This window comes from Triturus cristatus, chromosome 9, assembly GCF_964204655.1.
Source record: "Triturus cristatus chromosome 9, aTriCri1.1, whole genome shotgun sequence".
Classification (NCBI taxonomy): Eukaryota; Metazoa; Chordata; class Amphibia; order Caudata; family Salamandridae; genus Triturus; species Triturus cristatus.
The window spans coordinates 1,026,939,740-1,026,955,030 of NC_140592.1; the positions used below are offsets into that span (position 1 = coordinate 1,026,939,740).

Consider the following 15,291-nt stretch of genomic DNA (forward strand, 5'->3'; position numbering starts at 1 on the left):
AGAAGGAACATAAAAGACACTGACTGATTAATCTCAGTCTGCAGGACAGGCACATTATTATAAATTAAGTCTGTTATAGTACAGTTGAAGAAGGGATTTATGAGAGCTGTTTTCTGTTCTTACACTCTCTTTTAGGTCGCCTTGCATGATCTTCTTCTGTAGTCTCCTGGGGGAAATAACAAGTGGCCGTTTGTTCCGGATCTGTTCCCCACATCTCCTTCAGTTAGCCTTCCTGTATGAGATATATCTATTTCCATATAGAGGTCTGTCTTGAGGAGCGTGAGGGAGTTTCTCTTTGTTCCTGTGGATTGGGTAAAGTTCCAGGTTCGTAAGTTTGGCAAAAGAACGCTAAGCCCACTAATTACTTTCCACCGGAGCAAAGATGAATCCAGAAGGGGCATGTTCGCCACTCAACCCCACACTCCAAGGGCCTTCTTTGGAGGAACTCGCAGCAGCCATAGTTGACTTACAGAGCGAAGTAGGGAGATTAAGAGTAGAGAACCAGCGCCTCCATACGGAATTAGCTCAAGCTAGGCTTCAGACTTCTTTAGACAGCAGTGCAACACAGAGGAGTCAAAAGAATAAGAAAACTTATATTCAGCCAGCTCGTTTCACAATTCCCTCTTCCGTTATGAGTCCTGCCTCCCCAACTACTGATAATCCTCAACCTGTGCATGTGACAGTTCATACACTCAACCCTGTCCCCCTGGCCATGCCAGAAAGGTTCAATGAAGATAGCTCCAAATATAGCGTGTTCATAAATCAGTGTCTTTTACATTTCATGTGTAAGGCAACGTCTTTCCCCGGCGATGCAGCCAAGGTAGCTTTCGTAATTTCTTATTTAAGTGGAAATGCAGTTAAATGGGCCATTCCTTTGGTAGAGAACAATGATCCTCTCTTGTATGATTTCCATCAATTTAAAGAAAAGATGCGAAGTCTGTTTTTAAAACATACTTTTGTTCGAGCCAGAGACAATGAATTACTGAACTTAAAACAGGGTTCTAAGTATTTTCTTACTTACCTCACAGAATTCAACAGGCTCGTAGTCGAAACCCAATGGCCAGAAGAAAAGAGAACCTCCTTATTTTATCGTGGGTTGAATGACGATTTAAAAGACCTTCTCTCTCAAATAGTAGATCCTCCCGAAGAATGTAATGCTTTTATTGATCTAGTAGTCAAACTAGACCATCGCCTAAATGAAAGAAAATGTGAAAAATCCCGCAACACTCTGCCCCGTCTTGTGTTAACTCGAGGAGATAAAAAAGAGAGTAGAGAAAATAAGGACTTTATTGAACCTATGCAGATAGGAAGGATAAGCTTCGACCGTTGAAGAAAAGGAAAAATGTAGAAAAAACAATCTATGTTTGTATTGTGGCAAAGGAGGACATTACGCTAGAGAATGTCCAGCTAAACTTCGTTCACTCCCTAAAACAATAGCTGGAAACCAAAATCATGCATCCTCATCAGAAAACTAAACAACTTGAAGAACCAAGAGACCGGTTCTTCAAGTTGTCGGTTCTGTGAGGTCTCTCAACATCTAGCTCAGATAGTTGCTCCTGTTGCAAAACATTTCACCCTGTCTGTTACACTAATTATTTCGGATCAGCGCAGAAAAGTAATCTCCATTCTTTTAGATTCAGGTGCTACTGGCAATTTTCTTGACATCCGTTTAGCACATACGTTAGGCATTCATTTTTTGCCCAAATATCAGCCTGAACCAGTAAGAGCAGTAGATGGGAGTGAATTGTCCTCTGGTCTAATAACTTATCATACTCCTGATTTAACTCTAATATGCAGTAATGGTCATACAGAATCTCTTCGTTTTGACTTGATAGATACACCTAATTTTGGAGCTATTTTAGGAGTGCCTTGGTTACAAACTCACAATCCTCACATAGATTGGACTACCCGCACAGTTACTCTGAAATCTTCCTATAGTTTGTTACACTGTTACAATGAAGCCAGCCGAGTAGAACATCCTTTGTGTTGTGCACTTGATACAGTAGAAGAAACATTACAAATCCCTTCTATCTATGAAGAATATAAGGATGTCTTTGATGAAGTCAGTGCCTGCACTCTTCCTCCGCATAGGAGTTATGACTGTCGGATCGATTTGATTCCCGGAGCCGAATTACCGGTTAGCAGAGTTTATGCTCTGACTGAATCTGAAACAGAATATCTGCAAAAATATATAACCGAAATGTTGGAAAAGGGGTTCATTCGTCATTCTACATCTCCTGTATCTTCGCCTATTTTCTTCATTCCTAAAAGAGAAGGAGGTCTGCGTGCCTGTTTGGACTATCGAGCGTTGAATAAAGTTACTATCAAGAATAAATACCCTCTGCCTCTTATTCCCGTCTTGTTAGATCAGATACGTGAAGCCAAGATTTTCACCAAGCTAGATCTTAGAGGGGCCTATCATCTAATAAGAATCAAGGAAGGGGATGAATGGAAGACTGCTTTTCGAACTAAATTCGGACTATATGAATATTGCGTCATGCCTTTTGGACTCTGTAATGCCCCTGCAGCTTTTCAATTCTTCATCAACGAGGTTCTACGAGAATATATGGATCTATTCGTGATTGTCTATATAGATGACATCTTGATTTATTCACAGAACGAAGAAGAGCATGTGGCTCATGTGAATAAACTCTTGCAACGACTTAAAGACAATCACTTGTTTGCTAAATTAGATAAGAGTACATTTCACACAACTAAAGTGGAGTTCCTAGGCTTTGTGATCTCCCCAGATGGGATTCATATGGACCCCAAGAAAATAGAAGCTTTGATCAACTGGCCCAGCCCCACCTCGATAAAAGAAGTGCAATCCTTTATAGGATTTGCAAATTTTTACAGAAGATTTATTGACCATTTTTCTGACCTCATTTCACCCATTACTCGATTGCTCCGCAAGGATGTAGCCTTTAAGTGGTCTCACGATGCAGAGCAGGCCTTTGTACAACTGAAGGCCAAATTCACTACCTCCCCCATTCTTAGACACGCAGACAACACTCAGCCTTTTTATGTAGAAGCGGATGTCTTCCAATTTGCAGTAGGAGGGGTTTTATCACAACGTGATCAAGTGTCTGGCTGTCTCCATCCGGTAAATGACTTCTCCAAAACACTCCTTCCGGCTGAACAGAATTACACCATCGGAGAACGTGAGTTGTTGGCCATAAAGCTGGCTTTCCAAGAATGAAGACATTATTTACTGGGATCCCCTCACACTATCACTATCTATATGGACCATAAAAATCTACAATTTTTTAAGTCTTCCAGAGCTTTAACACCCCGACAAATGAGATGGGTCCTATTCTTTAGTGAATATGACTTTATCATCACTTATCGACCCGGCGCTCAACAAGGGAAAGCAGATGCATTATCTAGAATAGGACAAGAAAAGAAAATCCATAGAAACACATTTCCCCTCATGGTAACATGTCATAAAATAGTAGGGGTAGGAGATCGAATATAGAATCCATCTCCACCATTTTTTAATCAGTTATTACATGCTTATTCTACCATCTCCCCTTCTGACTGGTTAAAAATCCCAAAAAAATACAATTCTAGAAGGTCTGTATTATCGTGACGGAAGATTGTATATACCTACTGTTGATTTACAGCGGCAGATTATTAAATGGTGTCACGACACTTCTCTAGCTGGACATCCAGGTGGGGAAAAAACAAGTCAGACATGTCAACGTTGGTTTTGGTGGGAGGGTATGACGAAAGACATACTGACTTATGTTAAATCCTGTTCTGTTTGTGCAAGACAGAAGACATCCCATTCAGCCCCTGTAGGACTATTACGACCCACAACGGTTCCCGAAGTACCATGGCACTCCATCAGTATGTACTTCATTACAGATCTCCCACAGACACTGGGTTATAATACCATCCTTGTAGTAATCGACATGTTTATCAAGATGGCCCACTTTATACCTTTGAAGAAATTGCCCTCCTCTAAAGAGTTGGTACAAGTGTTCCTTGAACAGATAGTTTGGTTACATGGCCTCCCTTCTGTAATAATAACTGATAGGGGCGCCTAATTTGTGTCTCGGTTTTGGCAGGGAATTTGTGCCACACTTGGAATAGATCATAGACTTTCCACTGCCTAGCACCCGCAAACAGATGGTCAGACTGAGAGAACCAATCAAACCCTTGAACAGTATCTGCGATGTCTGCTTGCCACTATCACTTCTGATTGGGTTCATACTCTTCTATTGCTGAATTTGCATACAATAATACCACACATTCATCTACTGGTTTTTCTCCCTTTTTCCTCTTGCAGGCTCATCACCCCCGTTTCTTACCCATCCCGTTACCTGCTCCATTAGTGGAGATCCCTGCAGTAAATAGCCATCATACAGTTCTTTTAGGTAATTGGAAAAAGGCTAAAGATGAGCTGCTCATAGCGAAAGAAGCCATGAAACAACAAGCAGACAAACACCGTAGTCCTGCTCCAGAAAATAAAGTAGGGGATCAAGTCTGGCTATCCACCAAGAATTTAAAACTAGAGGGCCCCAAAAAATTACAACCCAGATATATAGGTCCTTATACAATCTCTAAGGTAATCACCCGTTACTTTAAAACTAGAATTGCCAGAAGAACTACGTATCCACACTTCTTTGCTCAAAAGATATATTCCTTCCTCTGAACCTGAGGTGCCCACCCCGTCTTAGTAGAAGGAGAAAAGAATACGGAGTGAAACATATTCTTGATTCGCGCAGATATAAAGGCAAACTTCAATACCTTATAGATTGGGTGGGTTACTCCCCTGAAGATAGATCATGGGAACCCGGCAGAGCATGTACATGCTCCTGTTCTTATACGTCGATTCCATGCTCTTCATCCTACTAAACCCCATCCTGTGAATAGGCCTTTGGGTGGGAGAATTTTCAGAGCTCAAGCCTCCTGTATTATTAAATGGCCTCACTATAACTAGATATAGAGATGTGCATGTCCTGCAGTGAATAAAGACTCTCTTTGGAGATTCCCTTGCCATGCTACCTTGAGGAGGTGAGGGTGTTAATACACGCTCCCTTAGGTGTTAAAAGCAGACAAGCAGAAGGAACTGGTGCTTGACTTTCGGTTTTGGACCCTGAACCACGCCTCCTTCCTGTATCTTCCCGAGGATTTCCTGCTCCTCTGTTCCTAGAATCCTGCTCCACTGGCGGTATTTGTTTTGTCTTTTATTAATCGGTGGTCATTACATTTTCAACGTTGGATAATTGTTGGCTGACTCGCGGCCGCGTTTAGGGAATATTCGCGGCCGCGCCTTGATTCCTGCACTCGCGGCCGTGTTCGCTGAATACTCGCGGCCGCATTTTGAATTCTTATACCCGCGCCCGCGTTTGGTGAATATTCGCGGCCGCGTTTGAATTTTGTACTCGCGACCGTGTTTGGATGAGATACGCGGTTGCGTCTTTCTTTTGCACCTGCGGCTGCGTTTGAGAGAAGTCGCGGTCGCGTTTAAAGGGGCATACGCCACCGCGTCCTTGCTTGCTAATTTAAGGCCGCATTATTTTTTGTTTTGGGAATCGCAGCTGCGACAAAGTCCCTTATAAGTTATAATTGAGTCTTGTGCCTTTTTTTTTTATTTTCGCACCCGCGTTTTAAATATATACGCGGTAGTGTTTATTTTTTCGTCTCTGCAATAGATTCAGAGAAGCTGCTTAAGTTGTCACTGTCTTCGGACCTCTGCACGTGTGATCCCAGCAACTTATTTGTTCTTTTGTTTTGTGGGATTCAAACATATAAGTATATTGGACTAAGTTTTGAGTGATAAAGACTTACCTGAATATTGGATCATTTGATAACATTAGAATCACAGATCATTTGTTGCTGACGGAGAAGGAACCTAAAAGACACTGACTCTTTCATCTCAGTCTATCTCTTCTCTATTTTGGAGACTCTAGCTGGTAAGTGGAGCTTTGGTCTCTGCAGGACAGGCACATTATTATAAATTAAGTCTGCTATAGTACAGTTGAAGAAGGGATTTATGAGAGCTGTTTTCTGTTCTTACACTCTCTTTTAGGTCGCCTTGCATGATCTTCTCCTGTAGTCTCCTGGGGGAATTAACAAGCGGCCGTTTGTTCCGGATCTGTTCTCCACATCTCCTTCAGTTAGCCTTCCTGTATGAGATATATCTATTTTCATATAGAGGGCTGTCTTGAGGAGCGTGAGGGAGTTTCTCTTTGTTCCTGTGGATTGGGTAAAGTTCCAGGTTCGTGAGTTTTGCAACAGACGATGCATATGCCTGCCTCGACGTCGACCATCGCCTGGTTGACGGCGGCGGAGACGCTTGTTTCGACGTCGATCGTTGTTCTACTGGCAACGATGAGGCCTGTCTCGACATTGAACGCTGCCTGGTTAACAGCAACGGAGATGCCTGCTTTGACGCCGATCGCCGCTCTGCTGGCGACGGCAGAGCATGCCTCGACGTCGGACGGCGTATTGGTGGCGACGACGGAGATCCAACTCTCGACGTTGTGTGAGCCTGCACCAACAGGGATCTACTCCTCGACGCCCATCATCGCCGGGTTGACGACGGCGGAGGGTGTGACGTACCTGCTGTCTTCGGCGACGACTGGTGTACTCTCAACGGCGAGTCCGCAGTCGATGGTCTTCTTGTCGAAGTTTTTGTTGTCGGTGAAGGTATTTTCAGCGCCGATGACGATCTTGCTCTCTCCTTTCTCTTCTTCACCGGAGACGTGCCTCTAGAAGGAGATTTACCCTTCTCAGCCAGCCCATAAAGACGAATTTCTTTCTCTGTCTTTCAGAGTACGCCTGGACAGGGACTGACAATGTTTCCAAGTCTTAGGATCATGATCCTCAGGAAGTCAAAGGATACAGACAAAATGTGAGTCTGATCTAGCCTTCTTTTTGCCACAGGAAGGGCAAGAGTCAAAGAGAGATGGCATTTCTGAGGGGAAAAATATGCCTAATTCTCTCCACAAAAGTAGAAATCTACTTTAAAAGCCAAAAGATGTTGAAGAAAGTAGGTTTTGGCCAAAAAATAGTAGATATTTTCTGACAGAATTCAGAAAAAGCAAGAGCTCACTTTGCCACTGGATTCAAGCAAGCCTGGCTGAAGACGGCTGAAGTGCCAGAAACCGGTCCTAGGAAGCTTGTTTCCAGTCCAGGGAAGGCATGGCTTGGCTTGGCAGTTCGGGCTGGACTGTTCCCATGAGGCACAGGGTCAGACTGATTTGCATATGGCCATGTCTGAACTGGGGTGGCAGAGTGGGCTAAAGAACGGTGATGGATCAAACCCAGATCTGTTGACTGGGTGTGAGTGTTTGATTGGTTCTGATGCTCCGTCCATCACCAACCCCTTTTGTACCGCTTTGTTTGCCATAAGTTGGCAGGGTATGCTCAGACGTGAGTCCCTTGCTCACTTTACCACTGGATTCAAGCAAGCCTGGCTGAAGATGGCTGAAATGCCAGAAACCGGTCCTAGGAAGCTTGTTTCCGGTCCAGGGAAGGCATGGCTTGGCAGTTCGGGCTGGACTGTTCCCATGAGGCACAGGGTCAGACTGATTTGCATATGGCCATGTCTGAACTGGGGTGGCAGAGTGGGCTAAAGAACGGTGATGGATCAAACCCAGATCTGTTGACTGGGTGTGAGTGTTTGATTGGTTCTGATGCTCCGTCCATCACCACCCCCTTTTGTAACCAGGGTCCTGACAGAAGGAGCCGGAAAGAACAACTGACCTAACTGTCACCCCTGAGGCATGATGGGAAGCTAGGGGTCATGGCTGCCTTAAAGGCACAGTGCCAGTTTATTCCTAAGTGTTTCTATGCAGTGAGCTTTTCACACTGAATGTTTTCTGCAATGCAGCCTGTGAGCTGGCAATGCTGTCATTCCTCTTTGCAGGATTATGTTTTTTCTGCTGCACATTAAAGCAGTTCAAATGCTCTTTGTTTTCTTCACTGTTTCGTGTTGAATGTATATATATGTGTGCAAAGGAAATTCTTGTAGCATTGCTCAGCTCTTCTTTTTTGTATGGACAGCTGCATTTGTGATAATATATATATATACACATATATATATATATATATATATACACACACATTATCTACTGGCGGTCGCCAGTCGATAGATATAGTTAGGACCGTGTTTCCATAGGAAATCCGCAACATTCTATTTGGAATAACTTTGGCGCCGGTCGACGAATCCTCACGAAATTTTCAAAACTAATGGGGCGCTATGCTCCGCTCCTACCCTGAAAGTCTCGGGGGGATTCGTCAAGCGGGGGCAGAGAAAAAAGGGGGGTCCCAAAACGCGTTTTCCCCATGCATTTTCCCATAGGACCTTTAGTCCGAGCTACAGCCCGAACGGCTGAACAGAATTACTTGAAATTTGGCAGAGAGGTAGTCCTCAGGTCAAGGATGTGCCTTTTGTAGGTCTGGTGTAAATCTGTTCAGTAGGTCCTGAGAAAATAGCATTTAAATCAATATATATATCTGTAAGCGCGCTCCGTGCGCTTACCGTAAGCTTACCGTACGCGTACGGTGCCGTGCGCGAGCTCAATTCTGATTGGTGGTTACATGACTGTAAACATTCGAATCGGTCGAAATCAGGAAGTGTCGGCCGCCATTTTCTGTCTCTCGCACTGAGAAACAAAGGTGGGGAACGTGAAAAGGGGGCAACGAAGAGAGTTGCAGACCCCCTAGTGTTTGTCAGGGGGTCCAAGAAGGACCCAAAAGTACGAAAAATACATTTAATAATTTTAAAAAAAAATTGCGGGGTGCGCGTACGGTAAGCTTACCGTACGCGCACGGCAAAAAAAAAAAAAAAAAAAAAAAAAAAATAACAATCACATTTATTAAATAAATTGAAGGACCCGCAAGGGAGAAAAAAAATTGTTACTGTGTAAAAAAAGGCGAGGCGCGCACGGTATGAAGCACCGTGTGCGCAGGGTGTGCGCACTGTGAAAAATCAGAAAAAAAAATAAAAAATAAATACATAACTTAGCATTTAAAAAACCGTACAAATTCACTGAAAAAACCATAGGTTTCACACACGTTATAGTTAGGAATTAGCATTTAAAAAACCTTGCAAATTCACTTAAAAAACCATAGGTTTCACACATGTTATAGTTAGCTGTACATTTCACTCGTAAAAAACCAATGAAATTCCACGTTATAGTTAGATCAGGTAACTATAACTTGCGCGACCGCAATCCACAATGTGTCATTTCAGATGTCATCATTGATGTGATGAGTGATGTCACTGACCATGTCATGAGTGATGTAATATGTGACGTCATCAGCAGTTTATTGTGGGCGCGCAAGTTATAGTTACCTGATCTAACTATAACGTGGAATTTCATTGGTTTTTTACGAGTGAAATGTACAGCTAACTATAACATGTGTGAAACCTATGGTTTTTTAAGTGAATTTGCAAGGTTTTTTAAATGCTAATTCCTAACTATAACGTGTGTGAAACCTATGGTTTTTTCAGTGAATATATATATATATATATATATATATATATATCTCCAAACAAAGAAACCTCCGAATAAGGAGCCTCTGACCCTTCAGACAGGCACGGAGCAGCCCATCACCTCATCACGCCAATGAAACAAACATAGAGGCCCGTTTCTGGGGACAGCAGCTTTATTCAGAGATATGCTGCACAATTAGGCTTTCATTTCTCCAACATGTTTCAGCGTTTAGCCTTGTTCACGGACAGGAAGCTGAATCACCAAGTGCAAATGTGCACGCATTTTTGAAAGTATCTGACATCACGTGACTGTTTAAAAATGCACATCCCACAATGCATCCTGGTCACATATCTGCTTGCTGGTAATACACGGAATTAGTTCACGTTATAAAGGCAGTTCATAACTCGCTCTTTGCATTGTGCCGGTGCAAAAATATCCATTTAATGGTGTCTCAGTCACGGAGATTACGATTTTAAAAGCACAATGCTGGATATTATCGTTCTCTTTCAAAAGCTCACGTGCCCAGAGCGATTAATGCAGGGATTACTCCTACATCAAATCCCTTCCACAGCTGTCAGTTGATTTGCTATTTAGCATTACCTTTTGTAGGTCCAGACTGCAGCGAGTGGGTCATGCTCCTTTATTAAATCCAAACAAAGAAACCTCCGAATAAGGAGCCTCTGACCCTTCAGGGCGGCCTCTGCAGACAGGCACGGAGCAGCCCATCACCTCATCACGCCAATTAAACAAACATAGAGGCCCGTTTCTGGGGACAGCAGCTTTATTGGGAGATATGCTGCACAATTAGGCTTCCATTTCTCCAACATGTTTCAGCGTTTAGCCTTGTTCACGGACAGGAAGCTGAATCACCAAGTGCATGTGTGCACGCATTTTTGAAAGTATCTGACATCACGTGACTGTTTAAAAATACACATCCCACAATGCATCCCGGTCACATATCTGCTGGCTGGTAATACACGGAATTAGTTCACGTTATAAAGGCAGTTCATAACTCGCTCTTTGCATTGTGCCGGTGCAAAAATATCCATTTAATGGTGTCTCAGTCACGGAGATTACGATTTTAAAAGCAGAATGCTGGATATTATCGTTCTCTTTCAAAAGCTCACGTGCCCAGAGCGATTAATGCAGGGATTACTCCTACATCAAATCCCTTCCACAGCTGTCAGTTGATTTGCTATTTAGCATTACCTTTTGTAGGTCCAGACTGCAGCGAGTGTGTCATGCTCCTTTATTAAATCCAAACAAAGAAACCTATATATTGCATTCACGATACTCCTTCCAGATTCCAAGCGACCCGTGGAGGGTGACGTGCACGCCGGCGGAGAAATCCGGCAAATCAATTCCTCTCGTACAACAAAGTAACACGCGCTCTCAGTAAGGCAAGTCCAGCAGCAATCAGGAAACTGTTTGTTTCCGGATTGTTGCTGGACTTGCCTTACTGAGAGCGTGTGTTACTTTGTTGTACAAGAGGAATATATGTATGTATATATATATATATATATATATATATATATATATATATATATATATATATATATATATATATATATATATATATATATATATATATAGATAGATAGATAGATATATATATAGAGAGAGAGAGAGAGAGCGCTTCATATATGTTTCTCACATATATGTATATATTGTTTCCGGGGTCCCCGCGCATGGGCGGGAATATTCATATGCTTATGACTATTGATGAGGATCCCCTGGAAGAGAATGGCATGTGATGTAAAGGCAGTTGCGTTGTAATGGTAGGTCGTTGTAATGACTGCGTTGTAATGGATGTTTTCCGTTTGCTGCAGTACCACATGGCAGTGGTGTTGATTTAAAGAAGAAAGGCTTTCAATGCCAAGCAAATCGCTCAAAGCTCCAGCAAATTGTTGTGGATTTTGGATTCTACCAGAGACCAGAGTCCTCTGATCTCCACCTCTTCCAGATGGCCGCACCACCCAAGTGGAGATGCATCTGTCACTACTGTGTGGTCTGGATGGGGAAGAGAGAGAGAGGGAGGCCCACTCGCGGTTGAATAGCCACCACTGCAGGTCCTGTGCAGTTCCCTCGAACAACTGGACCATGTTGGTGAGATTTCCGTGATGCTGCGCTCACTGGAACTTCAAGTCCCACTGCAGAGCCAACATATGCTATCTGGCATGTGTCACCAGCAGAATGCAGGAGGCCATGTGGCCCAGCAGCCTCAGAGTCATTCTCACCGAAATCCAGGATAGAGGCTGAAGCATCAGTATCACATCCTGAATTACCTGGACTTGCTGTTTGGGAACATAGGCTCAAAACAGCACTGTGTCCAGAACAGCTAAGATAAAATGGAGCATCAGAGCGGGTGTCAGGTGTGATTTCGGCATGTTGACAGTGAACCCCAGTGAATGCAGGATGTATGCCATAGTCTGGAGGTAGGAGATGACAGCCTGGGGAGAGCCCGTCTTCAACAGCCAGTTGTCGAGATAGGGGAAGACTGGCACCCCTAGTAAGCGCAGATTAGCTGCGACCACTGCCTTCACCTTGGTGAACACCCGAGGGGCGCTGGTAAGGCCAAAGGGGAACACGGTGAACTGAAAGTGCTTGTGCCTTACTGTAAAGTGCAGGTAGCGCCGATGAGCAGGCCGGGTGGGAATGTGAAAATAGGCGTCCTGCAAGTCTACCACTACCATCCACTCTCCTGGATCCCGGGCAGACAAGACCTGAGCTAGGAGAGGACGAAGACCCTTGTCCTTTTCCGGGACCAGAATGTAGCAGAGATAACAACCACAGCCTACTTCTGGCGCAAGAACCTTCTCTATGGCTCCCTTGGCCTACAGAGTCAAGACTTCCTCCTGAAGCAAAGTCAAGTGATCCTCCACCAGCTGGATGTAACTTGGAGGCATGGAGGGAGGGGTAGTCTTGAAGGGGAGGGAGTAGCCTATATGGATTATCTGGAGAACCCACCTGTCTGAAATGATGTTCTGCCAGTGGTGGAGGTGATATCTGATCCTGCCTCCAACTGGCCGCCCATGCTGTGGAAGGGCCATACTAGGAATGTTTGGAGGCTGACACTTTAGGGGGGGTGGTGGACTGGTCTGACCTCTGGCTGCCCCACCCACAGGGTTGGAACAGTCACTCCCACGGCCGCACAGATATGGGATATGGCTGGAGCGGCTGAAAGCCAGCCGGTACAGTAACCGCGAAAGGACAGAAAGGCAAACAGGGGACGTGTGGCCACTGATGGACCTGTGAGCCCTTAAATAGTTCCAGCGCTATGTCTGTCTTTTCTTCAAATCAATAAAAGGGCCTGTCCATGAGAGAGGCCTGGACATACCCTGAAAAGCTTGTGAGTCGGTTGTGTCGAGACCACAATGAATGGTGAACTTTGCTGCATCTCTTTCGTCTTATCCTGCTTGGGAGAGGATGGCCCGGGCCTCCTCTGGTAATTGTGGCAGCACTTGTGCGACCTTTCCCCACAGGGAGTGGGAATAACAGCCCAATAGGCATGTGGTGTTCACCAACCGCAATGTAATGCTAGCAGAAGAAAATATTCTCTCACACCAGCTGTCCAGCCTCTTGGATTCCCTGTCCAGGGGTGCAGAAGGGAATGCCCCGTGGGAAGTAGAGGCTTGAACTACCAGGTTCTCTTGGGGGTAGGATGGTTGTTGAGCAAATTTCGTTTTTCCGGTGCACTGGGTGATTGTCCTATTCACAGGCGCCCATGTGCTGGGCTTAGACCAGGTTCCCAGAAGGTCATCTTTTAAGGCCTCACTGAAGGGCAGCAAGGGTTCTGAGGAGGAGACACCTGGCTGAAGGACTTCTGTCAAGATATTCACCTTGACTGCCACGGAAGGGGGCTGAAGGTCCAGGACCTCAGCTGCCCTCTATAGCGTATGATGCTCCCTCCTCTGTAGGAGGGGTGTGAAAGCAGGCCATAATCTGGAGAGGTATCAAGCCCACTTACCTCACCCAATTCCTTGTACCAGTCCATGTCCTGATAAGGCTGGTCTTGTAAAGGATGCTGCGTCCCCTCCCAGTCTAACTTCAGTCCTAGCTCTTCAGAATGAGTCTGAGGAACTGACCTAGGATATAAGGGTTCTGTTGGCATCGGTTTTGGCCCCGGTAGGCACGGATCCAGGACTGGGTCGTCGGGGATGATAATGGGGCTGGCGCCGCTGGCATTGGGAGTCTCTGTGTCGGGGTCGGAGCTGAGGTAGGTCGCAATGTCACGATCGGTTTCGGTCCAGATCCAAGGTGGGGCAGCTGTGCCAGGGCCAGAGCCAGAGCCACCAGCGCGGAACCCGATGGAGCCCCCTTTGAGCCTCTGATGCCTGAAAGTGCGCTGGTAGGTATAGGCCACCCAAATATGAGGCACATGGCATCATAAAATTCTTTGAGCTAGGCAGGAGTCGCTCTGGCTCCCATGAAGGCGGGGTAGCATGGAGCCAACCCAGGTGCAGGTTCCAAGGCAAAAGGCCTAAAACGCCGAGACTCCACTGTCGTGTCAGCCAACATACAGGGAGAAGTCGAAGCACGCTTTGACTTCTTGTGTTTTTTGTGCTACATACCTGACTTACTCTATGACTTTGAGTGGAAAGACAAAGACTTTGGGCTCCTGGAGTGGTGCTTTCCTCTTCACAGGGACCATGAATGAGACCTCCGAGGAGAATGATGCGGTGCCGAGCGCCAGACCACAAGCAGCTTTAGGAACCGCAACCTCAAAGCTTTTAGAGCCATGGCCTGGTAGTCGGAGCATAACTTTGAGTTGTGGTAACGCTCCAGCCAAAAGAGGCAAACCAGGTGTGGCACCGACATGGCGCGGTGACACGCGCCGCACAGCTTGAACCCAGAAGTCTTCGTGGACATGTTAGGAAAAACATACACACCAAAAAAGGGGTCAACAAAATGTTGAAAAAAGCCTGTCAAAGAGTGACAGAGGGCAGCGCTCTTCATGGATCTGAGCTGGTTGGCACGGAAAGAAACTAACTGATGTCAGCGTGCCGAGGTGGTGTCTATACAGGTGACATCACAACGGTTCAGACGAAGCCCTCGACATCACATGGAGCCCATCAACACCACCTATCGGCATGCAGAGGTATCACTAAAAGAAAAATCTTCAGGATCCAGTCTGACCCCTGGGAAATTCAAAGGTAAAGAACCTGTGACTAGATGTCTTTATCAGATATTATTATTATACGATGATGCTTCTGTAAACACCTGCGTCTCTCTGATCCATCGGTACATGTGTGCCTATGTGTTTGTGTGTGTTTCGGGTACCTAGGCTCAAGTTAACAAGTGACTGGTAGGAGCTCTCTCTCTCTCTCTCTCTCTTTCTCTCTTTCTCGTTCCTATGTGTGTATGCGTGTTAGTTGTCCATCATCTGTGGATGAGATTGGCGAGTCTATGATGCCTTTTTCAGTACAAATCAGATCAGGAATACCTCTGAGTGATCAGTATGTGTGCATTTGTGAGTGTGTGCGTGGCTGTGTTTTTATTGTTTTCATCTGTGTGTCTTTTAGGTGAATCCATTACAGGGATGCAACAGGAGTAGTTTCTTTGAGTACATACCTGTGCCTGGGATGGGGCATGGGTGGGTCTCACAGTTGTCACCCCAGCCGGCGCCCTCAGTGCAGCAGCACTCTTCCTTGGTGGTGTTTCTTGCCAGGACGTTTTCACACATGTGCTGATGGATGATGTTGTAGTAGCACTCTTTTCTCTCAGGGGTGGTTAAGTGTTCTAAGACCGGCATCGAAACAGCTCCCCCTAGGAGAAGGCGACATTGAAAAGAGATGCGGTGTCATATAGGATGCACATCTATGGGGCTGGGAAAGTGAGA

General features: G+C 45.2%; 1 protein-coding gene across 1 annotated transcript in view; it reads right to left on the reverse strand.

Moving 5' to 3' along the window:
• The window catches only part of LTBP2 (latent transforming growth factor beta binding protein 2), a 1,878,832-nt gene that overhangs the window by 271,942 nt on the left and 1,591,599 nt on the right, over positions 1 to 15,291 (reverse strand). Inside the window, exon 26 of the mRNA XM_085626762.1 lies at positions 15,024 to 15,218. Within this exon, the coding sequence (XP_085482888.1) occupies positions 15,024 to 15,218 (195 nt within the window). The remainder of the gene's footprint in view (positions 1 to 15,023; positions 15,219 to 15,291) is intronic.